Source organism: Bidens hawaiensis, unplaced genomic scaffold, assembly GCF_021521415.1.
Source record: "Bidens hawaiensis isolate Kalapana, Puna unplaced genomic scaffold, B.hawaiensis_p1.1 tig00041723_1, whole genome shotgun sequence".
NCBI lineage: Eukaryota > Viridiplantae > Streptophyta > Magnoliopsida > Asterales > Asteraceae > Bidens > Bidens hawaiensis.
Genome location: NW_027497390.1, coordinates 16,939 through 42,273, shown reverse-complemented (window position 1 = coordinate 42,273; position 25,335 = coordinate 16,939). Strand labels below are relative to the sequence as shown.

General features: G+C 37.9%; 1 protein-coding gene across 2 annotated transcripts; it reads right to left on the bottom strand.

The window, feature by feature from the left end:
• Positions 1-6,958: 6,958 nt before the first annotated feature.
• Positions 6,959-13,641, bottom strand: LOC143593149 (G-type lectin S-receptor-like serine/threonine-protein kinase B120). 2 transcript variants are annotated; one of them, XM_077072866.1, is made up of 7 exons: positions 12,312-13,641; positions 12,125-12,241; positions 11,133-11,356; positions 9,190-9,400; positions 8,343-8,580; positions 7,546-7,693; positions 6,959-7,388 (listed from the first exon to the last, which is right to left on the bottom strand). In XM_077072866.1, exons 1-7 carry the CDS (start codon positions 13,606-13,608, stop codon positions 7,080-7,082), a joined length of 2,544 nt encoding a protein of 847 aa, XP_076928981.1. In that variant the 5' UTR covers positions 13,609-13,641; the 3' UTR covers positions 6,959-7,079. The 2 variants fall into 2 exon arrangements, with proteins under 2 accessions (XP_076928981.1, XP_076928982.1); XM_077072867.1 differs by having other exon boundaries at positions 6,961-7,388; positions 12,125-12,235.
• Between the last annotated feature and the right edge of the window lie 11,694 nt (positions 13,642-25,335).

The following is a 25,335-nucleotide window of genomic DNA, read 5'->3' as shown; positions in this document are numbered from 1 at the left end:
TGAATATATAGCTAATTAAAACGAATTAAAAAATAACATATCTTGACGCGGGTTTCAAACTCGGGTCTCTCAGATCCAAGTCACGAGAGTTAACCAGTTGAGCCAGCGGTCATATTCGTTAACATTACGGGTTTAAATTGTTAAATATATTAACAGTTATAATGGTTTATTGATTAATGATAATAAAGTAAGCAGTTAACAAAAAAAGATAAAGACGGTTGACCCGGGTTTCGGGTCTTGGGTTTATCAAGGCAGTTGCACAACCACTGGACCATTTGTGTTAATCGTTTAAGACATGGAAACAATTTTATATATATATACAAACTCAGATTCATCTTCTCCAATTGAAACCCTAGGTTTTCAATTGGATAAATCGGTCCCATGCGCGACGAATTAAGCTTAGGGGTTTTGATTAGTGGTTGATATTGGTCGTTTGCATATTATAATTACCTGTTAAAGGCCTTGGTTCGTCAGAATTGAGAGTTCGCCGGAAACCCAAAGCTTTAAGCTTGATTACGGCCAAGTTAAAGAAAATAAGAGTGAGTGAGATGTGTGAGCGAGTTTAGATTGATGAGGGCGTCCTATTTATACTACCAGTTGGAGCATTTACGCGTTAAATGCTTTGATTTGATTGACCCAAATTCCAGCTAAAATCGCGGGATTGATTTGGTGGTTATTGGATGTTATGGTATAATTGATATGTTAGTTATCTTTGCTAACTACCGACATAACGCGTTGAATCAAATCTTACGGGTCAATAACGATGATTTAGGGGTTTATTTGAGTTGGCCGGAAGTCGTACGCCGTCGCCGGCGACGGTGGCCGGAAAACTGGGCTTCAGGAGGGTTGGGGTTTGTTTTATTATTTTATTATATTTTTGAATTGAATTTTACAACTTAAGTCCCTCTAGAACCAGAATCTATTTAAATTTGAATTAAAATATAAATTACATAAATGGTCCTCGAGTTATTAAGTGCTATCAAATGGATTTAATAATTTTGTTTACCGTTCAACCCTTGAACTTTAAGGATAATAAGATTTAAAATTATAATTATGATTTATGGATAATTATGCATTTAACTTGATTATCGATAAGACTCGGGATTTCATAAACAATTCGAATGTAGTAATAAATGAACGAACGTTGAACATAACGTCGGGAATACTTTATTAATGATAAATAATAATGACAGTACATCGATACGACCCAACAGGTCGGGTTAACAAATGCAAATACGAATCGAAAAATTGACGAATGTCACATATATAATACATGTGTTGGTGTATCTATGTGTTTATTGTTTTGAACGAACTCTTACAAAACAAGCTGACTGTTAATAACAACTATTTATTAATATTAAATAATAAAACAACTTATTTATTTTAAAATTTTATTAAACAAAAAGACTAAAAAGAAAAGAAAACAAAGAAAAAAACATAATAAGACAAAAACTGGTGGGTTTTCTAGCGCCGCGTATAGCATATACATGACGTATTAGAATCCCTATATTAATCAATGTTGCTTGCTTCTAGTTGTTGATATCATATTGATTCTGTTTTTCAAATATCAAAGCAGATCTACCTAGTAAAGGCTAATTGTCTTACAAGTCGTATCAGATTTTGGTGCTTTTAAGTATTATTTTTCTAATAACGTTCGGAACTATTCTCAACACCCATAAGTGTCGTAGTGATTTCGGTTTAGTGGCTATGGACTTACGGAGGACACTAATTTGTTCTTATTATACTATAGATTAGAGCATTCCCATCCAACCCCTCTTATTTATGTGAGGTGTGTTTTTATAATTTAGAAAGTAATTTAGGGTGTTGTGAGTGAAGTTTTTTTATATTTTAGAAAAAGTAGTGATTTTTCTGTATATTTGAAAAATTATTGTTCATCCCCTATAATTTTTTAATTTATTTTGAAAGTGGTTGTGAGTGAAGGAAAGAGAAAATGTAATGACAAAAGGTATAAAAAGTATTATTTTATTGAAATGGAGAGAGAAAATATAGTGAGTTTTAGTGTAATTTTTGGTTTAGAAATAAGGTGTGGATGAGAATGCTCTTAAAATCATTAAATAATGCAGTAGATCTAATTTACTCATATGGGCTGGGCTGTAAACTAAAGTTCGGCTAAGAAAATTGGCCCATTGATTTTGGTTTTCCTTTTTATCTTTGATTGAAAAAACTAGATAAAAAGGATCGACCAACCACTCAACCAGTAATAAGAATTAAGAACAAATAGTTTGGACTTTGGAGTAATGAATAGATAAATTTACTTCTAAAAGTAAATACTTGAAAGAAAAAGGTAAACCAAGTATCACACTTTAAATGTTAGTACTTTTGACATAATTCATCCAAAAATTAAAAAATTTTAATAAGCTGCTAAACAAGTGAATCCCATTTATCAAATATGTTAACCAGCTTATTAAATGTATTGTGTTCAGATTGAGCGTTAGTTAATGAAAAATGTCATCACGTCACTACCACATATATGGGATTAACTAATCTATCCAAAAAACAAATGTCATAAACTGACGCTAGTTAACCAAGATATTGTTAAAAAAATCGAAAAAAAAATGATCGTTGAAATGACGGTGAGACCCACAAAAGGAGCCTTCTTTGGGTGACGCAAGAAGTTGTGGTGAAGAGGTTGATTGACCTCCATCACACTTGATCTAAAAACAAATAATACTAAGCAACCCAAAATTATATAGGCATGCTTCAAATGCTTTTATTTTAGGGCAAAGCTAAAATGATTAATCTAAACTAATCCTTCTAATTTCCAAATTTACAATCAATCAATCAATCAATCATGCCCAGTAAAATCCCACCGACAGCAAAGCTATAAGTAGGGTCTGGGGAGGGTGGGATGTAGGCACACCGTACCTCTATCCAAAGGAATAAAGAGGTGGCTTCCAGAGAGACCCTCGGCTCTAAGTACATGTGTATGAAGCAAAATAAAGGAAAATAAAGCAAAATAAAGGAAATCAAAGTTTAACAGTTATATAAAAACTACTACTAATTATAATAATATTAATAATAAGATCACAGTTTAACAGCTATATAAAAGCTAATAATAATTATAATAATAATAATAATAATAATAATAATAATAATAATAATAATATATGTAAGGGAAATATCATTATGGTATGAGGCCTAAATAAGTTAAGTCTAAGCCCTAGGGTATTCAATTCTCTCTAAAAATCCTTAACTTTAATTCTACTTCTCCACGAATTCCTATCCTCAACCATGTCCTCGGAGAGGTTTAGGTCTATCAAATCATGCCTAATCCTCTCATCCCAAGTCAATTTCGGTCGTCCTCTACCCCTCCTCCCCTCTATAGTAATGTTTTCTACGGATCTAACAGGATTCGTCGTCTGTCTTCTCTTTACATGTCCAAACCATCTCAATCTCCACTCTCTTATCTTGTCTGCTATGTTCGCCACCCCTAATCTCTCGCGAAACACAACGTTTCTTATTCGGTCTAGCCTTGTGTGCCCACACATCCAACGTAGCATTCTCATTTCTGCTACCTCCATCTTCCGCACTTGTGCCTTCTTGATGGCCCAACAATCTGTTCCATATAGCATTGCAGGTCTAACTGCCACCCTATAGAATTTTCCCTTTAGTTTAGTCGGGAAACTCTTGTCGCACAATATACCTGTGGCTGCTTTCCATCTACACCATCCTACCTGAACTCGGTGGGTCACATCACTGTCTAATTCCCCATCGCTCTGTACAAAAGATCCTAAATACTTGAACTTCATTACCTGCGGGACCACCTGCCCTTCAATTGTGATCTGTGTGTCTTCATTGTCGTTTATCCCACCAAAATCACAGTGGAGGTACTCCGTCTTAGATCGGCTAATTTTTAAACCTTTTGTCTCTAAGGTTGTTCGCCACTCCTCAAGCCTCATGTTTAGATCTTGTTTTTTCTCAGCAAGTAACACAATATCGTCTGCGAACATCATGCACCACGGGAGAGTCCCCTGAATCGACTTTGACAACTCATCCAAGACTACTGCAAAAAGAAACGGGCTCAACGCTGACCCCTGGTGAAGACCTACCTCTACAGGAAAGAAATCAGTATCCCCCACTGGCGCACGGACACTTGTTTCACTCCTGGTATACATATCCATAATTATCTCTATGTATTTCCTGGGCACTCTTCTACCCTCCAAACACTCCCAGAGCACCTGTCGTGGCACACTGTCGTAGGCCTTTTCTAGGTCAATAAACACCATATGTAGATCACGCTTCTTCTCCCTATACTTTTCCATTAATCTTCTTATAAGGTGTATTGCCTCTGTGGTAGAATGCCCCGGCATGAAGCCAAATTGGTTGACCGTAACCTGAGTTTCTCGTCTAAGTCTACCCTCAATCACTCTTTCCCATAGCTTCATAGTATGACTTAGTAATTTGATTCCTCGGTAGTTACCACAACATTGGGCGTCTCCTTTGTTCTTATAGATAGGAACTACAACGTTGCTCCTCCACTGGTCTGGCATCTTACCTGATTTGAGAATACTATTAAACAGAGTAGTTAACCACATGACTCCTTCCTCCCCCAGACACTTCCACACCTCGATGGGTATGTTGTCTGGGCCAACCGCCTTAGACCTTCCCATCCTCCTAAGTGCATCCTTCACCTCTTCTCGTGTGATCCGACGGCAGTAGCAGTTATTCGATTGTTGTCGTTGAAAGTTTGTGTTGTCATGTTCTTCTTGGAAAGCTGTCCCATTGTTAAAAAGATTGTGGAAGTAGGTTTGCCATCTTAGCTTGATGTCCTGCTTCTTGACCAGTACATGCTCATCTGTATCCTTTATGAACTTCATCGGTCCTAGATCTTGCCTTCTACGCTCCCTGGCTTTGGCAATCTTAAACATAGCATGTTCCCCCTCTTTTGTTTCTAGACTTTCATACATCCGTTTAAAGGCCGCCTTCTTTGCTTCCGCCACTGCCTTCTTCGCCTCTATCTTGGCCGTTTTGTAGTTGTCCCTCAATTCCACTCGCTCCTCCTCATTCGTGCACCTCATTAGCTCCCTAAAACATTCTTGTTTGTCCCTTATCTTGTCTTGCACTGCGTCATTCCACCACCAAGACTCCTTATGCCCACTTGTCTTTCATGTTGTAACCCCGAGAGTCTCCTTTGCTACTTGGATGATCTTTGTCTCCATAGCTTCCCATATATGAGTTGAGTCCCCATTTAGTCGAGCCTGCGTATGCAGCATGAGTTTATCCTTAAACAGTAGGAGATTTTCATCCTTCAAATTTCCTCATCGAATTCTCGGTGTACCTTTCTTCTCTCGAACAGTCACCTTATTTCTGAAGGCTATATATGTCACTAGTAGTCGATGTTGAGTCACAACTGCCTCCCCAGGTATGACTTTGCAGTCCTTCCACCAACGTCGGTCTCCTTGCCTCATCAAAAGGTAGTCAATTTGCGTGTCGCGTCCGCCACTGCTAAAAGTGATTAAATGAGAATCTTGTTTCCTAAAAAAAGAATTTATAATACCTAGGTCATGTGCCACCGCAAACTCTAGAAGATCTGTTCCGGTCTCATTCCTATCACCAAAACCGAAACCCCCATGAACGGCTTGAAAACCATCGTTAGCCTTACCAATGTGTCCATTAAAATCACCTCCTATGCAAATCCTCTCCCCCCTAGGTATGCCCCCTACCACTGCGTCTAGGCAATCCCAAAATTCTCTCTTTTCCTGATCCCCTAGGCCTACATGAGGCGCGTAGGCGGAGACTACTGCCACTACTTCCTCTCCTAGTACTAATTTCAACACCATAATCCTGTCATTATGTCTTATCACCTCCACCACACTAGTGTGTATTTCCTTAGCCACCAGAAACCCCACTCCATTCCTAGCTCCATCAGACCCCGAGTACCACAACTTATATCCATTACACTCAGCCCCTCTATGTCCTTTCCACTTAGTCTCCTGGAGGCATGCTATCTGAACCCTACGTCTTTTAAGCACATCTACCAATTCTAGCAACTTACCATTTAATGTTCCTACATTCCAAGAAGCCAAACGCAATATACGCTCCCTATCTTTACTCTTTCCTACACCCCTCGTTTCAGGACATGGTCTCAAGTAATAGTCATGGTTCCTACGCTCTATGGTTGCAACTAATCACACAAACACAAGCAATAGAACACCAAATCAATAATAATAATAATAATAATAATAATAATAATAATAATAATAATAATAGTAACAAAAACTAATAATAATAATAATAATAATAATAATAGTGTGTAGCAATAACAATAATAGTCAAGAGATCTTAAAATGAAAATAAACTCCAAAGATCCGGATCACGTATGTTCTAATGATAATAATAATAATAATACTAATAATAATAATAATAGTGAGAAAGGAACGAGTATACCGTGAAGATGATGAAGGCAGATACAGCTCAACCGGGAGAACACCGAGATATAACGAATCGAGCTAGACAACCCAACAAGGTGAACCAACAATTCCGGCGACTTTTACGGCGGCCGTGGGTGGTGACGCAGCGGCAGGAGGCGGCGCGACAGCAGATCCGGCAAGCTGTGAGATCGGCGGACAGGAGTGGCAGCACACACCAGTGGTAGCAGCAAACAGATGAATTCCGGTGGCTGCAGCTCGTCGAAAATGGCGGCGGCGCGTCGGAAAAACAAACAGCAGTCGGGTGGCAGTAGCAAATGACAGCACGGCAGCTCAAGAGGGTTGCGGTGGTGGTGCTTGCGGTGGTTAGGGAGTAGCGACGGCAGCAGGGAGGTGGTTAGGGAGTAGCGACGGCAGCTGTGTTAGGGAGTAGGTGGTTAGGTTAATTTCCAAATTTACAAGTCATTTATAATTGCATCTACGGTCTACCCAAAAACACCAAGAATCTACAGCATATGTACAACAAGCGATCATTCAAAAGCATGAGGCCGGGCACATGTTCGGTTCGTCCTCGTGCACATCATTCACGGCCTTTAAGAAACAAAAAACCGGAAAAAAAAAAACAACGTTCATCAAAAGCGGACACAAATTTAATCCACACTCGGGTTTTCTTTTATTAACATTCGATCATTACCTCCCAGAAACCTCAGTAATCGTGACATCGTTTGACGACACGTTTATCTCACGACCTTCCATTATTAAATCCATTTCTGCTGAACTTAACGATGTGATATCGATCTCATTTGGTTGAGGAAGACTCGTGTTTTCACCCTCCAACATGAAAACCACTGATGACATTGTTGGCCTTTGAATCGCTGATGATTGTACACATAACATTGCCACGTGAATGCATTGCATTACTTCGGTTTTGTCACACAAATCTAGAATCAACGGGTCGATTAATTCCTCGGGTTTTCCTTCCTTCCATAGCTTCCATGCCTGAAAAGGTAACAACCATATTTATTTTTAAATACATTGTAATTTGTAACCTTCTGAATCCGTTTACTTCAACAGCAAGTTATATCCAATTACATGAATAGATACATGTGTTGCGGGTCAACCTGAATTGTTGTAGTTGTTTGAAGAGTGAACTTACATGTCGGATTAGATTTGTAGAATCTTCAGAGCGGAAACTATTATTCCTGTGGCCACTAATGATTTCTAGAAGCAAAACACCGAAGCTATAAACATCTGATTTTACTGAAAAGAGACCTTCCATTGCATACTCTGGTGACATATAACCGCTGAAAAAATTGAAACATTGGTACCTTTTTATCGACAAACCAATCAAAGCTTCTAACGGAGAAAATTATAGGTATGAAATGGGTCACGTTCGTGGGTTGCAGTATCAATCTTGGCATGAACTGGAACAAGACACGACTAGTTTAAACCGAAATTTTTTTATTCGATTTTTTTGAATATTAATACTCGACCAAAAAAATACATATATATAACAAAAATACAAACATATATGAAACAAATAAAATCCTTACGTCTTTTTTTCTTTTATCTTTTAAAACGTAGCATAAAATAGTCTATCGCTTTAAAACACCTTTTTTTTAATTCAATAATAATCCGGTTAACAGGGCAACCCATGCACACGCTAGTTTGACCTCGAACTGACCTGAACCCGTTTAGACTAACCTCAAACTCACAAAATTTATGTCATTTCAGAAATTCACACCCCTATTCAAACGAGTAAACCTCTGGTCAAACAGGTAATGCATAATTTTTTCAAAACTGTTTATTTAAAAATATATATTAGTATCATATAATAAAGCCTACTTCACAGTTCACACACTAATCAAACAAAACTAAATTCACTTGTTTTGAGCCATTGCCCAACCTGTTCATTTTGCCACCTATATTAAAAAAAAAAACTGAAAAACTTACTAAGTTCCCACAACTCTATTTGTATTAGCTTCATTTTGGTTCCCTCCGAAAATTCTAGCCATTCCAAAATCTGAAATCTTGGGGTTCATCTCTTCATCAAGCAAAATGTTGCTAACTTTTAAATCACGATGAATGATTCGAAGCCTAGAATCCCGATGAAGATATAGTAAACCTCGCGCAATCCCTTCGATGATCTTGAATCGTGTTTTCCAATCTAATTCGGCTTTCTTCATCGGGTCTTCCATTACATCACCAAAACACATCAAGATAAATATAAAAAGTGGTGATAACATGGAGATTAACGGTATAAATGAGCCAAGCCAAGGGACCTCAGGCTCGAGCTCTTTTTGTAAAACTTGAGCTTGGCTCGGGCTTTGCATGTTTATTAATTATTAGTTAATTAATATATATTTTAATTATTATTTTTATATAAAATATAATATTTGCTATTTTGTTATTTTAATCATAATTTTATATATAATATATAAATATTATTATATATATGTATATTTAATGAACTAAATATAAATATAAAGTTTGCTTAGACTTGCAAGCTAGTTTGAGCTCGTTAAGCGAAGCTTTCGCTCGGGCTCGTCTACTAAACAAGCTTATTTTAAGGCTTGAGCTCATTTAAGCTTGTCTCGATTCGGGCTTTCAACAAGCTGATCTTGAACGGCTCATGAGCTGGCTTGGCTAGCTTACACCCCTAGTGGATATGCAAGGATTGGTAAAATGTTTGCTCAAATAAAGAGAAAATGAGTGTTTTTGAATGATTAGTGGAAATCTGATGTGACAACTAACTAGATACACTTCAAGGTAGATAGTTTATATGGTTGATAAAACTTACCAAAAAGAAACGAATCGAGGCTTTTATTAGGCATGTATTCATAAACAAGCATTCGTTCTTCCCCTTCAATGCAATATCCCATTAATCTAACCAGATTTCTATGCTGTAGTTTTGCAATCAGAATCATTTCGTTCTTGAATTCCTCTAATCCTTGTCCGGATGATTTTGACAGCCGTTTTACAGCAATTTCTTGACCGTTTGGTAGGATTCCCTGAAATGAATGTGAAATAGATAATCAATTCACCGAATTATTAGGTTGTGTGTTGTGGGCTAACTAAAAAGTTCATAATGCCCGCCATGTCATTGCCACTAGACAATGAACTTCAACTAACATACCATTTAACTATCACGTTGGGTTAACTACAATTAAATAAAATAAAGAACCAAAAAAGAAAAAAAAAAGATAAAAAGATGATTGGTTGATGGGTGGTCGTCTCTCTTTCTCTCTCATTATGGTGTTATCGCCCCTCCCGCATAACGCGGACTTTGAAGCCCGAGCATGGTGTTTTGTGCTGACGTGGCTGCTTGGTAAATGGTAACGCCCCCAAGCAGCTCGCAGCGCTTACTCTTCAAGTCAAAGGCTTAGTAGACCAATACAGGAATGTTTGGATATGGGTTTTAAAGTGACTGATATAAAAGAATGTGAAACAGATGAGCATTTTACCAAATTATCAAAGTCAAAAACTTAGTTGACCAATGCAGGAGTGTTTGGATATGGGTTTTAAAGTGACTGTGACATTAAAGAATGTGAAACAGATAATTAATTTACCAAGCCATCAAACTGAAAAGTTTAGTTGACAACTTCAGGAGTGTTTGGATATGGGATTAAAAGTAACTGTGATATAAAAGAATGTGAAACAGATAATCAATTTACCAAATAGACGATATCAGAGCTTAGTTGACCAATAGAGGAGTGTTTGAATGGGGGGTTTAAAGTGACTGTGATATAAAAGAATTTGAAACAGATAATCATATAAATAATCAGGTTTTAGGTTGTCGTATCTCTGTTTAATAATCAGGTTGTGTCCGGCTTGACCTGTTTAATCAAAGGGTTGTATTCTGGCTAAACGTTAACCTGTTTAGTAAAATAGGTCCACCCATCACCCCGTGTAATTAAAAATATTGACCCGACATGCCAACCTGTTTAACCAAACTATTGTAACCTTCCGGCCCGCTTAGCTCGTTTAAACTTCATAACATTTAAAACTAAAGGTGTAAACCAGCCGAGTGGCACATGAGCTAGTCAAGATTGGCTCGTTAAAAACTCGATTCGAGCAGACCCTAAATGAGCCTGAGCTCGAGCTTTTATTGAGGCTTATTTACTAAACGAGCTCGGGCCCAAGCTTCACATATAATAACTTGTGGTTAGCCCAGTTATGGTTATGGTTATGGTTATGGTTATGGTTAAAGGTAAAAACCAAACTTAACCGCAATTTGCACACCCCTAGATAAAATTATGATAAAAATAACAAAATAATATATATTATGTTATATATAAAAATTAGAATTATACACAATTATAAAAAATGTATAAGTAAAAAAATTAAATAATTAATAAATAAAAAGCAAGTCCAGCTCAAGCTTGAAAATAACTTATGAGCCGAGCTAGAACGTGAGGTCTATTTAGTTAAAGGAGCAGAGCTTGAGCCTGAGTTCAACTCGGCTCGACTCATTTGCATCTCTATATACAACCCACCCTCATGTGAACCCATTTGACTTTGCTTATCTAAACAAGTCAAACAAATTACGTTCAGGTTACATGATTTTATGTGTATCCTGGTTAGGGGTTTATAGACCAAAATATATATGGGTCACGTTTAATGATTCAACCCAACACGATTAACACAAATACCAAAACGCATATCCAAACACCCCATATAATACCACTAAATTTCAAGAAAATTGTTTGTATAACAATATTAACAACAACACGAAGAACGAACCTTGTGAACAGGGCCAAAACCACCTTGTCCGAGCTTGTTTTTGTTTGCATAACTGTCTGTGGCAGCTTCTAACACACTTGAACTGAACACAGGCAACGGGGCACCATCACAATCTTTCCTTTCACGTTCGAGTTGTTCTGAAACTCCCGTAGAAACATCTTGACCGTTGACAACCTCTGAAACCGGAGGCCCGTTCTTTGTTTCCCAACAAGGTACTCGACATGCTAGATATCATAGTGAACAACTTGAAATTCAGAATCCATAAAAAGATTGCATGTGTACATATCATAATGCAAGTTATGCAGAAAGGGTATAAATGTCATAAATTTGAAACAGGGTACATTTAATATTCTATATGTAATATGATACAGAGTTTCGAGAGTGATCAGTAAATTAGCCTAACTTTAATTCAATTTTTGTGAAATGGTTACATGGGAATTTTCATTAATTATTATTTATTGACAATCTCACATAGTTAAATGTACTGTTTTAGACATACAGTTTGGATTATGAAAATTTGTTGACTTACCAAATGTAGCAAACAATATGTATGAAAAGAAAAAATCATCATAATTGTCATTTTGACCACTAAGTTTGAGTGTTTGACAAAATAATCTTGACCTTTTCTAGAAAGATATCATTTGACTTTTCTTGTATTTATTATAAAATTATTTCACCAAACTAAAAATTATTTCACTGAGTTACATATCACTCCTTTTTGCCACGTGTCAAAAATCATTCAATTTTATAGCCCCTTCACTACACATAGTCTAAGAAACACTTGTCAAACTCTAATTGATTGTAATTTTTTTAATGTTAAGGCTCTTTTGTCAAGGCTATAAATAAAGTACCCTTTTATTGCATGAAAAGCATCCCAACTAAAACAAGTTCCTCCATAAATTGTGTTTATCCATCATTTGCTAAAATGTAACTAGTTATGCTTCAGTTCATCCACTAATTAAACAATTATATAGTTACCAAAAATAACTTACCTCTGACTTTTTTCGTGTACCTCCATAGCAACAATGCAAGCACACTAAGAACAACTGCACATGTTACAGATACTGCAATAACTGTAGTTTTAGACACACCATCATCACTTCCTGAAACTAAAAACACTCAAATTAACACAACTCAAAACAAATGTACAAAACCATAATCACCAAACACAAAACTAACCCAAATCTGAACGCGCAACACGAATAAAAAGCGTTTCGCCCCCTTGTTCAAACTGCTCAACATCAACCAACACATCGCCCCAAACCAAACACCCGATCCCCTCAACATAAGCATACGCGATACACGAACAATTCCCCAAACACCTGCTTTCACATTCATTACCATTTCCCACTGCTACAAGGTTAGCAAAATCAGGCAGTTTAACTCCCATTCGCTGTAGAAACCCGTCACTCGTACTACCATTCAAACTACATTCTAATCCGGTCCTTCTAACACACCCACCCGACCTAGGATTCCGTTCAAATCCTTTCATACAACCACAAATAGAAGGGGAATCACGCGTCCTACATATCCCAAAATTCCCACATCTATTATACTCTTCACACCCAACCGTAGGCTGCGACAACAACACGTTCCATACACCCGTTTGATTCTCATACATTATCTGTTGTACCACACCATTCCACTGGATCTTGAACCTCATTAACGGCGAGTTGGGCGGATTATCAAAAACAAAATACATTCCATTATTATCTGAAACTAGCCTAAACCCGAAAAACAACAAAGATCTCATTTGTGGGATGCCTATAAATATCTGATAATTCCAGTGACCAGTTCGCCATAGCCTCCGGTTCGACACATCATCCGTCACCACGACTTGCGGTGATCCTCGCGGATCAATGCCCATTGAATAATTCCCTTGTGACGGGTCATTTGGCGTTCGCCACGACACAAATTTGTGATCAATCCCTTGTGTAATGTTTACATACACTCGTAAATTCGGTAAGTAAGTATCCGTAGGGTGATCGCAGCTTCGCCAAATGGCGTTTTGCTCCTCACCCGCGTTTTCAACACCAGAAATAATAAAATTTCCAGTGTCGATAAGCATCGCGGTTAAATTCAAACCAGTTCCAGTAAATGAAGTATTGCTTGACCAGTAAACTCTACCGGTTTGATTAGAGACAAGTATCAAGCTTCCGTTTTCGAAGCGGATAACACCCGAATTGTCCGGGATCGGAGTGTCTCTGTTTGCTACCCAAAAAGGTGTTCGGTCCCGGATACCGTAATACCAAATTCCTACATATCTTAAGCTTGAACTTGAGCTTCCGGGTGTGAAGAAACCGAGCTCGAATATCTGTCGAGGCGAAATAACGGTTCGGTTGTCGTCTCGAAGGGGCTGATCTTGGTTGATTCTGCTGGAGTTTGGTTGTGGGAAGACATGGGTTGAGTTGAGAAGGAGGAGGAAGGTGATTATGTGAAGATTGGTTAAGGTTTTGGTGGTGGAAGTGAAACCCATGTTTGGTTTTTAAGGAAACAAGATTGATTGGATGAAGAGAATCATGAGTGGGTGTTTGATGGATTGGGTGAATGGAAGGAAGAGTTGAAAGTGAGTTGGAGTTTGTTTGTTTGTTTGATGGTTTTTGAATGGTGGAAGGAGGTTGAAATAATTGACTAGAGCATAATAATCCACTACTCCACCAAATGCCACACAGATGAAGAAGAATCTTTTCTTAATAGAATAGTTGTTCATTTTGTAACTTTAGTTTTAATAATAAATAAACTATGGGACTTATATTTTTTTTTATATCAATACACAATAAATAAATTTAATTAAAGATTAAATGTTTTAATTAATAATTATCAGTCAACAATAAATTTACTTAAAATTTGTGACTCAGGTGTTAAGCCGTCAATGAAATGATAATGATCCATTTAGTTTATTCCTTCGTTTTTTTCCTGTCTACCAATAAAACAAACTAATGTTTTGTTCCGTTTTATATGATAACCAAACAAGACAATAAAATGGTAATTATCAATTTAATTTTTTCCTTGTCAATTCTGTTTATTCATCTATTCCATTATCCTATATCAAATAAACCTAATTAACTTTTAAACTATATATGCGATAGCCACCATCTTTAGTTAATCCAGTAACACGCAGACTTGACAACTAATTTATTTTGACTTTTAGTAAGGCCTGAGTGAAAAGTAATTTAATTAAGATTGCTTCAAGTCCTTATATTTTATTGTTCTCAAATCACCTCCTGTATATACAAAGACAATCTTATTATAGTATAAGTATAAATGATAAAGACAATTTAAGAAAGTCTAAAATAAGAATAATTGAGGTTTTAAATGTAGAACAAATATTTTATTCTCATATGTAAGACATTTACATCAAGTTGACAAAGCCGGCAGACAACGCAGATTCTAGTTGACACATGTTGACCATTTCTTTTTTCTATTCTCCAATGCCCCAAAGACCTGTCAAGCTCATATCTTTGGTCAATATATACAAAGTTTGAAAATTTGTATATAGATATATAAAAAACAACACTTACGATTACAAGCTCTAAAGTTGTCTACGTTATATTTCGTATTGGTTTGTCTCTCTGGCTCTCTCATCAAAATCAATTTCAAAATGCCACCAGTCGTCTCGTCTTTTCCATTCGTTCTATGTAACCCGTTTGAGACCACTCTTCCTTATTGAAGAAACACTAGATCGAATTGGATAGTCTGATCGAGTATTTCCCCATATGTGAGTACACTAAAGTGCTATGAGAACAGATCCAAGCTAATGCCTGCAAAACAAAGCACCGTTGAGTCTCGCTACGGGAAGGACATAGTGGGGGGTCTTCCCGTAACTACCCTTCGGCGTGAGAATCAGTATTGTATCTTAATCGGAAATAGTACGAGTACCAGTATATTGCGTAAGGCGTGAGAGTGTGAATGAATACCTCGAAGAGATGATCTTCGTATTTATAGCCGAAGGTGGAAGGAAGGTGATTGGTGGAGTTGTCACTATCGAGTTATTCCTTCTCTGCCTGAATGGACACGTGTTAGGCCTTTATTGGATGCGACAGCCTGGACCCGTTTATGGTGTAGCCATTACCTGTGCACGTCGTGGGATGGCCATTACGTGTCCAGGTGGTTTCTTTCCATTGGCCGATGTCGCTATCAGGAGCTTTTGAGGGAATCTTCTAGAAGTAGTTTGTTACAACTGCTCTTCCATATCACGTGGGGATCATCCGTATGATGAGTCCCTTGAGTTATTTGTGGATTCCTTCCGCGACGCTCGCGCGACCGTCCGCGGGTTCTGGCGGAGTTCCACGAAGTGTCATGGATTGTGGGTGGCTTTACCAATCCACTTGTTCTTTGCGCGGATGTCTTTTGGCGATCCGAGGGTTGGTTGATGGATCCATGGGTAGCGGATGTCTTTGACGATCCACGGGTCAGATAAGGGATCCGTGGGTAACTTTGCTACCCTCCCTCTATACTTACCTATGCCTCTCCTTTCTTAGTTCCTTTTTCCTCCACATCAATCTCCGTCTCCCCCTGTGTCACATAAGCTCAAAAACCTTTAAAATCAGATAGTGTAAATACTCCAATATCTAACTATAATTTTCCATTCTTCTAAAAATACCAAATTAAAGAAAATGTTAGCGTAGTCATGTTACACCGAGCTTATTATTTGTTGGGAATTACTGAACCGGTTTCGGTGAGTCGGGCCAAACCAAGAGTTCGAGTCATAGTCAAACTCGTTCTAATACTAAGGAATAAATAAACATGTTGGTTTATCTATTTAAGTATATTAGATAAAGATAGTTTGAGTTTGAGTGGAATTAGGAGTCATCTAGTTCTTATAAATACTCACCTCTATAATCAGTTTTTTGATGTAGATTTTCTTATTAATAATATTGCAAGTTGGCATACGTTCTGTGTTTTCTACTGCGTTTCTGATTACCGATTCACCACTTGAATTGTCATTAGAGCTTAGTTCTGATCAAGACCTGCTGCTGTGGAGATTCAACAAAGGAGACGTCCGGAGTTGGGTTAAGAAGATAGCTACAGTGTGACTAGGGTTTATAGTCACGTTCTGGATTCAGAGCCACCAACACCAAAGTCTTTTAATCAGAAGTACAGTCGTACAAGAAGAAGGCCAGACATGGTTCAATCGAGTTCTGGTTCGACATCGGGAGCGGTTAAGGACGGTGGGACGCCGACCCTTCATTGCCCGATGTTAAAGTCGATTAATTACACCGTGTGGGCTATGAAGATGAGGGCGATTTTTAATGTACATGGGGTTTGGGATGCGATTGATCCCGGATCGCAAGATGCCAAACAGAATAGTTTGGTTGTTGCTCTCTTATTTCAAGCTATTCTCGAATATCAGGTTATGCAAGTCGGGAACATGGCTACCGCCAAGGAGATGTGGGCGGCACTTAAAACTCGTCACATAGGTGCTGATCGAGTGAGAGAGGCTAGGTTACAAGCCCTAACTCAAGAACTTGACAACATGAGAATGAAGGAGACAGAAACTATTGACGAATATTCCAACAGGTTGTCCGGTGTTGCTTCAAGATCTGCATCACTTGGTGAGGTTGTGGATGAGACGAAGCTCGTCAAGAAGTTTCTTACTAGCCTTCCCCGAAGGTATATTCACATTGTTGCTTCAATTGAACAAACTGTTAATTTGAAGGAAGTTGGGTATAAAGATGTGGTTGGTCGATTGAAAGCTTACGAGGAACGAATCGGTAACGAAGAACTACATGCGGACGGGAGGCTAATGTTTGGCAGGTCCGACTGGTATAATAACCGAAAAGGTGATAATGTTCAGGGTCGAGGACGAGGTAGTTATGGGAACCGGGGTCGTGGACGTGGTAGGTCGGGTAGTCAAGATCGAGAGCGGGTTAATAACGAGGCAGGTTCAAGCTCAGGAGCAGCCAAGCCTAAGAAAGATCGGTCCAAGGTGCAATGTTATAGATGCGACCAGCTCGGACACTTCTCGTCAGCGTGTCTGGACCGAAAACCACCAAAACAACAGGAGGCGAACGTAGCTGAAACTGAAAAAGCCAACGGGGTCGTTTATATGCATGAAACGGTCCACTTGAACGAGGAGCGTCTAAGACCGGATCGATATGAAAATGACACCAAGATGGAAGACGTTTGGTATTTGGATAATGGGGCTAGTAATCATATGACGGGAAATCATGGGTTTTTCTCGGAGTTGAACGAACGGATAACCGGTAAAGTTAGGTTCGGTGACGGGTCGTGCGTTGAGATTAAGGGGAAAGGGTCGATACTTTTCTAAGAAAAATCAGGTGAACAAAGGTTAATGACTGAAATATATTACATACCGGAACTGAAAAGTAATATAATCAGTCTTGGACAAGCAACCGAGTCGGGGTGCGACGTTCAGATGAAGAATGAGTTCCTAACGATTCACGATACCGAGGGTCGGTTATTGATGAAAGTAGCAAGAACGAGTAACCGACTTTACAAGATAAAGTTGAAGGTTGGAAGCCCGGTGTGCTTAATGACGGTGATTGAGAAAGATACGTGGAGGTGGCATGCACGTCTCGGTCATATCAGTTTTAACAAACTAAATTCCATGGTGAAAAAGCAGATGGTGCACAGGTTGCCAAATATCCAACATGGAGAGAACTTATGTGAGTCGTGTTTGGTGGGAAAGCAAACGAGAAACGCCTTTCCAGAACGCAACCTCGTATCGAGCTACTCAGGTTCTAGAACTAATACACGGTGATTTATGCAGACCGATTACACCGACAACACTCGGAGGTAACAAGTATATTTTCGTCTTAGTTGATGATTTTTCACAGTATATGTGGATAATCTTGTTGAAGGAAAAGAGTGATGCGTTTGACAAGTTAAGAAATTCAAGGCACTTTTTGAAAAAGAAACCGATAAGACGATCAAAACACTCCGAACCGATAGGGGAGGAGAATTCACTTCACACGAGTTTCAAGGTTTTTGTGAAGATAATGGGGTCGTTCGGCATCTCACCGCGCCATATACGCCTCAACAGAATGGCGTGGTGGAGCGTCGAAATCAAACTCTTATGGAGATGACCCGGAGCATAATGAAAGCATTACAGGTTCCTAATTATTTGTGAGGGGAAGCTGCCCGTCACGCAACGTACCTTAAAAATCGGGTACCAACCCGAGCTTTAATCAATCAAACGCCGTATTAGAAGTTAAACGGAAGAAAACCGAGTGTGAAGCATATAAAAGTATTTGGGTGTATGGCATATGCTAAAGTTGAAGCTACGCATCTAAAGAAGTTAGATGATCGCTCAATATCGCTAGTTCATCTTGGAACCGAACCGGGCTCAAAGACGTATCGTTTGTACAACCCGAGAACCAGAAAAATTCATGTCAGTCGGGATGTGATTTTTAACGAATGAGCTGGCTGGAACTGGAATGAACCGGTTGAAAGAAACGAGAGTGAACCGGATATGTTCACGTATGTGTGGGGAGATTTTGTGCATTCTGGACTTGGATTGATAAATCCTACTATGAATGAGCCTAGTATTGACAGCAGCCTGTGAAGTTCATCGAGGGGCTCAGAATTTGCTGAGAATGGCAACGCAAGTCAGACAATAAATTCTGATTCGAGCCCACAAAGTGCAGCACCTGAAACAGCCCACTTTGGGCAGCCTACGGACCAAATTGAGCAGTCAACTGGGCAGTCAACGGACCCAGTAACAGCCTCAAATCAGGTCCAAGCTCAAACCGGAATTCGCATATCTGAGCGAGTTCACATTTTACCCTGAAAACTAGATGATTATGTACTACACGTTGATCTCGACTATGATGAACTTTGGCTTACGACCGATGATGAGCCAAATTGTTATGACGAAGCGAGAAAGAAGAGCGAGTGGATGAAGGCTATGCGAGCTGAAATTGGCTCCATCATGAAGAACGAAACTTGGAGGCTTGTTGAGCCACCGAATGGTGTTAAAGTTATAGGGGTAAAACAGGTATTCAAGGTTAAAAGAAATTCAGATGGTACAATAAATAAGCACAAGGCCCGTTTGGTGGCGAAAGGGTATGTTCAGCAGCACGGGATTGATTTCGATGAGGTATTTGCACCGTGGCCCGTACCGAGACTATTCGCTTATTGATTGCTTTATCGGCTGCCAACGAATGGGAAATTCATCATCTAGACGTGAAAACTGCGTTTTTACACGGTGAGTTAAAAGAAGATGCGTACGTGTCTCAACCAGAAGGCTTTGAAAAACGGGGCGAGGAATATAAGGTTTATAAGTTGTTTAAAGCCTTGTACGGGTTGAGACAAGCACCGAGAGCTTGGAATACCAAGTTGGATCAGATTTTAAAGGATATGAAGTTCGCTCGTTGCTCAAAAGAACAGTCGGTGTACCGTAAGACAGGCGGAAAACATTTACTAATCGTTGCTATTTATGTTGATGATTTATTTGTAACAGGCACGAGCTTGAGCATTATTAACGAGTTCAAGAAAGGAATGGCGTCTAAGTTCGAGATGTCAGACCTCATAAAATTAACATATTACCTCGGAATCGAGGTTTCACAAGAGCAAGGTGGAATTAAAATTAAGCAGGAGGCTTATGCGAGGAAGATTTTGGCTCAAACCGGGATGGAACCGAGTAACTCGACTCTCGTTCTTATGGAGTCCGGGTTGCAGTATTCGAAAGCTGAAGATGAAGCCGATATCGACCCAACCGAATACCGAAAAGTTGTCGGCTGCCTCAGGTATTTACTTCACACCGACCCGATCTCGCATACTCGGTCGGGTGGTAAGTCGGTACATGCAAAGTCCACGAGAGCCTCACGGGTCATCTATAAAATAGATTCTAAGGTATGTAAAAAGAACTGTTGGGTTTGGGATTAATTATGAACGAGGAGGAACGAAGAGGTTTGTTGGTTTTTGTGATAGTAGTCATAATATTGACCCGGATGACGGTCGAAGCACGTCGGGACATATATTTTATTTTGGAAACAAGCCGGTTTCATGGTGTTCGCAGAAGTAAGGAACCGTGGCACTCTCGTCTTATGAGGTTGAGTATATGGCTGCTACAGAAGCAGCATGTCAGGCAGTATGGTTTCGCGAGTTACTAAGTGAGCTGTTGGGTGAACCGCCTCAAATAGTAAATCTTTACATTGACAATACCTCGGCTATTGCACTTGTTAAGAATCCCGTGTTCCACAAAAGGACTAAGCATATAAAGTCTCGTTATCATTTTATTCGAGAATGTTATGAAGCCGAAGAAGTAGATGCTGTTCACGTCAGCGAAAGCAAACAACTAGCTGATATACTAACAAAGGCACTAGCAAAGATCAAGTTCAAGGAAATGAGAGATTTACTTGGAATTGAAGAACTCCCGAATACGGTTCAGAAATTCAGGGGGTGAATGTTGGGAATTACCGAACCAGTTTCGGTGAGTCGGGCCAAACCGGGAGTTCGAGTAATAGTCAAACTTGTTCTAATATTAAGGAATAAATAAACATGTTGGTTTATCTATTTAAGTATATTAGATAAAGATAGTTTGTGTTTGAGTTTGAGAAGAATTAGGAGTCATCTAATTCTTATAAATACTCACCTCTGTAATCAGTTTTTTGATATAGATTTTCTGATTAATAATATTGCAAGTTTTCATACATTCTATGTTTTCTGCTGCGTTTCTGATTACCGATTCACCACTTGATTATTAAGTATATAACAAATGTTTCCATCTAAAATTCTTCAAAGCTTGCATTTGCAAGGATTTCTCCCACCCACAGCCTCATTTATGAAAGGGCAAGCATCGTATCACTAGAGTATATAACTATTAGCTAACCTATAAAGTTTTTATTTTTTATTTATTTATTTTAAACGGCCAATAAACAGAGAATTGTATAGGTACTCTGTACAAGGTGACCAAATGGCAAAAGGTCACTGCCAGCTGGCCCAACCCAGCCGTATGGAGCCTTTATGCGCCTCCAAGTTATCTCCAGTTCCGGGAAAAACCCACCACCCGAAGGCCCACTGGGGGTAAAACTAGGACACCCTCAGGATCAAACTGGAGATCACAAAGATCTCAGTCTTTCTTTATTGAGTCACTCATACCTCTCCAAAGTATTGTTTGTAGGGATTAAATATGAATCTCCATTGAAAAACCCAGACTTTCTACCACTACACCACATTATAAAAGTTAATTTAAATTTATACCTTTAGCTTTTTATAACCTTGTGTAAAAAACTTACCAATATTTTATTATAATGACTATGATTCATTAAACATCAAAACAAAACATAATAAATAAATAAATTTATTTATATCCTTTTATCCAACACTACATCTCTTTTTGACAAAAGCCTCAATATTGACATGACGTCACATGGTGCAAAATGCCTCATAAAGATTCTATCACTGCATATGGTCTAAACTCTTAACACCGTATGTATACAAGCTGACAACAAATTAATAAGGCTAAGTAATAAAACTAAATGGTTTATTAACAGCTAAAACACTCTCAAATCATGGTTCTAAATTTACACAATTATTTACTATGGGACTATGCAATCATAGACGAAGCAACACTACTTAAGCCAAAGACATTTTACTAAATAACCAAAAGCTGTTTCCAAAAAATATCATATTGATAAACGGTAAGATTTCTCTCTTCTATGTTAGATATATAGGATTCGAACCTGCAAGTTACATGCATATTGCACAGAAGATGCGGGGCGGGCACTCCCCAACTCCATCACATGATCACTCACCATCATCCAATCACACTATGGCACCTTATCCCATCACTTGAACCCCTAAGTGATCAAATAAGTTGCAACAATGTTTAAGCTCATTACTTGATGACGGTTCCCACTTCCTAAGAAATTCCACATACTTCTTCTACCAATAACGCACCAACCACATCGCGTCACATCTCTTATTCCCCGCATTTTTCGTTAATCAAGATTCAAGACGTGATCATCATCATAAAAAACAGTCATCCTGTCGAGATGGGTGTGGTTGCGACGACGTGCCATGATCACGGACCTCCATCAAGGTAGTGCCAAGGGTGCCCCAAGTGACTAATATAAGTAGATTAAAAGCCAGTAACATAATAATAATAATAATAATAATAATAATAATAACTTTCCGAGAAACACAATAAATAAGTTTTATGGGACCACTTTGTTCATCCAAGACTAAAGCATCTAAATCTATGAAAATGCACAACGCGAACATCTTTCTCAAGAATAAAAATACAATACCCTATATGACTTAACAAAATTAAACCGGTCATGTGTGTTTATATCATATTCTGAAACTTTCAAATACCACTAACCGTTACCGTTGGTCAATAAAAGAGACTTGAAATTTCTCTCACTTTTACTCTAACCCAATTGTCCAACCTTAATGTTCTCGTACACGCTTTCAAATATGGGAGACTTTAATTATCGTACAATAATGCACAATGACAGATATAAATTTGAGTTAATCAAATAGATGGTCAATGTGTATTGATTTCGGTTTCAATTTTGAGTTTTGAAAAATTACACCTTTAGTCCAATAATTTGTGTCGTCAATCGCTTGATGGGTAAGATGTGGTGGTTTTTAGGAGGTGGCAATGTTAGTTGCATTTTCAGACATCTTTATAACACTTTCAACATTCAGTTTCACCCATATAATGCACTTATCATATTTATATTGTATTTATTTTTGTACACTTTATTTTGGTTAAACGGAATTTACTTTGGTTTGGTTTTTATTATTTATTTTATAGGGTCGTTTACGTTTGTGTATGAAGAACATAAGAAGGTAGAAGGGGATAAGTTTATTTTACGTTTAAAGATCATTGAGCTAAGATGAGGATTTTAATCAAGACAGAATAACAAATTTTATCCTTTAAACATTATTGATTTATGGACCGGGGGTCCTTTAAAAAGTTCACCTTCACTTTTTGACCTTTAAATGATAAATTGATTTTAGTCCTTTTGATTAGCAGCCATCTATCTTATTAGTTAAGTCTAAACATGTGAAGGGTAAGATGGTAATTTCATGCCCCTTAACTAAAATATCCTTTTTTTAAAACAAAATAATTTAAAATTTATATAGTCTATGGGACCCACAGACCATCGAGACATTTCCATCTCTCTGTCTCTGTAACCTCTTTGTGAAACCCGATCTCCGGTGGAAGGGCTAGCGGGCATTTTAATCGGGAGTTACAGGCGGTTACCGGTGGCAGCAGTGTTGACTCCGGTGGAAGGAAATTATAGGTGGTGATGGTGGAGCTGTGATTTATGGCTAACGGTAACGGGGGATGGTCACCGACTCACCGGCTTTCTAAAAATCGAAAAGAACTGATCTGAGAGGTCGGCGACGTTGTTTTATCGTAGTGGTGGTTTTCAGCGGCGTTGGTGTCGGTTGTTATTTCAGAGTGGTTGTCGGCGGCAGCTCCACCAGATCTGAATGATTTTGGGTATTTCAAAAAAGCTCTATAAGGGCCTAAGGCAGCGACGGTGGTGTTTCGGAGTGGTGTGTAAGCTGTGGTTGTATGTGGTAGCATTTTCCGGCAATTATGGTTTGATGAGTAAATTAAATGTAAACACTTATATATATAATAAATCAATAATTATTCACTTTCCCTTTACACTATATTTACACTATATTTATATAATATTTATGTATTTTTATAAATATAAATATTAACATATTATTTTACTATATATTTTAAAATACTTGGTGAATTCCAAAAATCAACAACAAATTATATTTCTCAAATGAAAATTGTTTCGGTTTTTTTTTGTGGAACTTAACATTAATTTTTCCTTCAATGGTGATCAGAACGTTGTATGGGAAGCATGTCATGCAAAACTATGCTCAAATGAAACAAAATATTCACAAAATTGAATGAGTTAACATGTTATTTTTTATGTTGTCATTATGACAAAGTCGAAAAGACCTCTGAAACTTATCAAAATCTTTTTCATGATGTAGCTCAGAAAAACATAGTTTTTGAAGAACATTAATTGTTACAATTTAATATTCTACTTTCCTTTAATGTGTGGTAAATTGATAAATATATCAATAAAGGTAACACTACTTTTGTATTTAGGTTGAGTGGTTAGAACTACTATCGTATGAGAAGTCTTATTTTCGAAATTGGTTCATAACCAAAATTCTTTCAATTATACATATATGATACCGAGAATGAATTTTTCAATAGAAAGAAGCATCATCGGGTACGTTTTTGCACGAGCATTTTTTTATTAAGTTCATTTAAAAAAATCATTTTGTGATATAAACAAAATCAATTTATGTATACACTATATAGATACAAGCATAGATGTAATACATTTTTTTCATATACGTAATGTAATTATTTTGATCCGAAGAGTGGAGGAGAAGAGTTTTAGGGTGGGCCCACTTGTTTATGTTCTATATTTATATAAATCTGATATATTAAAAATATTATTTATTAATGATAAGGTGTTGAAATTACTCTTAAGTAAATTTTTTAAAAGATCTAGTCCATAAATCAACTATGTTTAAATGACAAAATTTGTAATTCTGTATTTTAATTAAAAGTGAACAAATACGAACAAAAGTTTAATATGTGAAATGATGATGGCTCAAATGAAAGAACGGGTCGAGCTACTGGGCCACTGGCAACATAAGATAATTTTTTAATTACTTATTGGACTATGTCTAGCCCGCATGTTAAAGCCCATTATTAAGTTTTATTATGACATATTGATAAAAGACGTCCTTTATGTTTGGTCCGATTTTCATTAGACGTCCTTTGATGAAAGACATAGCAAAAGGCATATATCATGTTTCAAATTCCTTTCACGTTACGTCCTTTGGAACTAACCCAGTTAAATTTTTTTGTTAAATCTGGTCATGTGCCTTGCACATGAGGGCAGTATGATCATTTTACCCCTCTAAGGACTATTTATGTAATTAGACTAAAGAGTTAGCCTTTTAAAAAACACTCACTCTCTCTCTCTCTCTCTCTCTCTCTCTCTCTCTCCTACCATGCTTTCAACCTGCAAATCCCTATCAAACCCTAAGACACAAATCCAAATTCCTCCACCGCCTGAAACGAGCATAGTGGTGGCCGTCGTGGGTTGGTGGTCAGAGATAAATAGTCGTTTATGGTAAAACAGATCTGACACTCAACCAGCTGAAGCAATACGACGGCACTGATTCCTCCAAACCCATATACGTTGCCGTCAAGGGCCGCATCTTCGATGTC

Excerpts from the sequence above, each read along its gene's own strand:
- LOC143593149 (XM_077072866.1), bottom strand. The coding sequence starts at position 13,608 with ATGGGTTTCACTTCCACCACCAAAACCTTAACCAATCTTCACATAATC. Across the intron at positions 7,694-8,342 it reads AATAGAGTTGTGGGAACTTA|CGGTTATATGTCACCAGAGT; the intron begins GTAAGTTTTTCA and ends CAATTTTTTCAG. Across the intron at positions 7,389-7,545 it reads CTACAAATCTAATCCGACAT|GCATGGAAGCTATGGAAGGA; the intron begins GTAAGTTCACTC and ends TTACCTTTTCAG.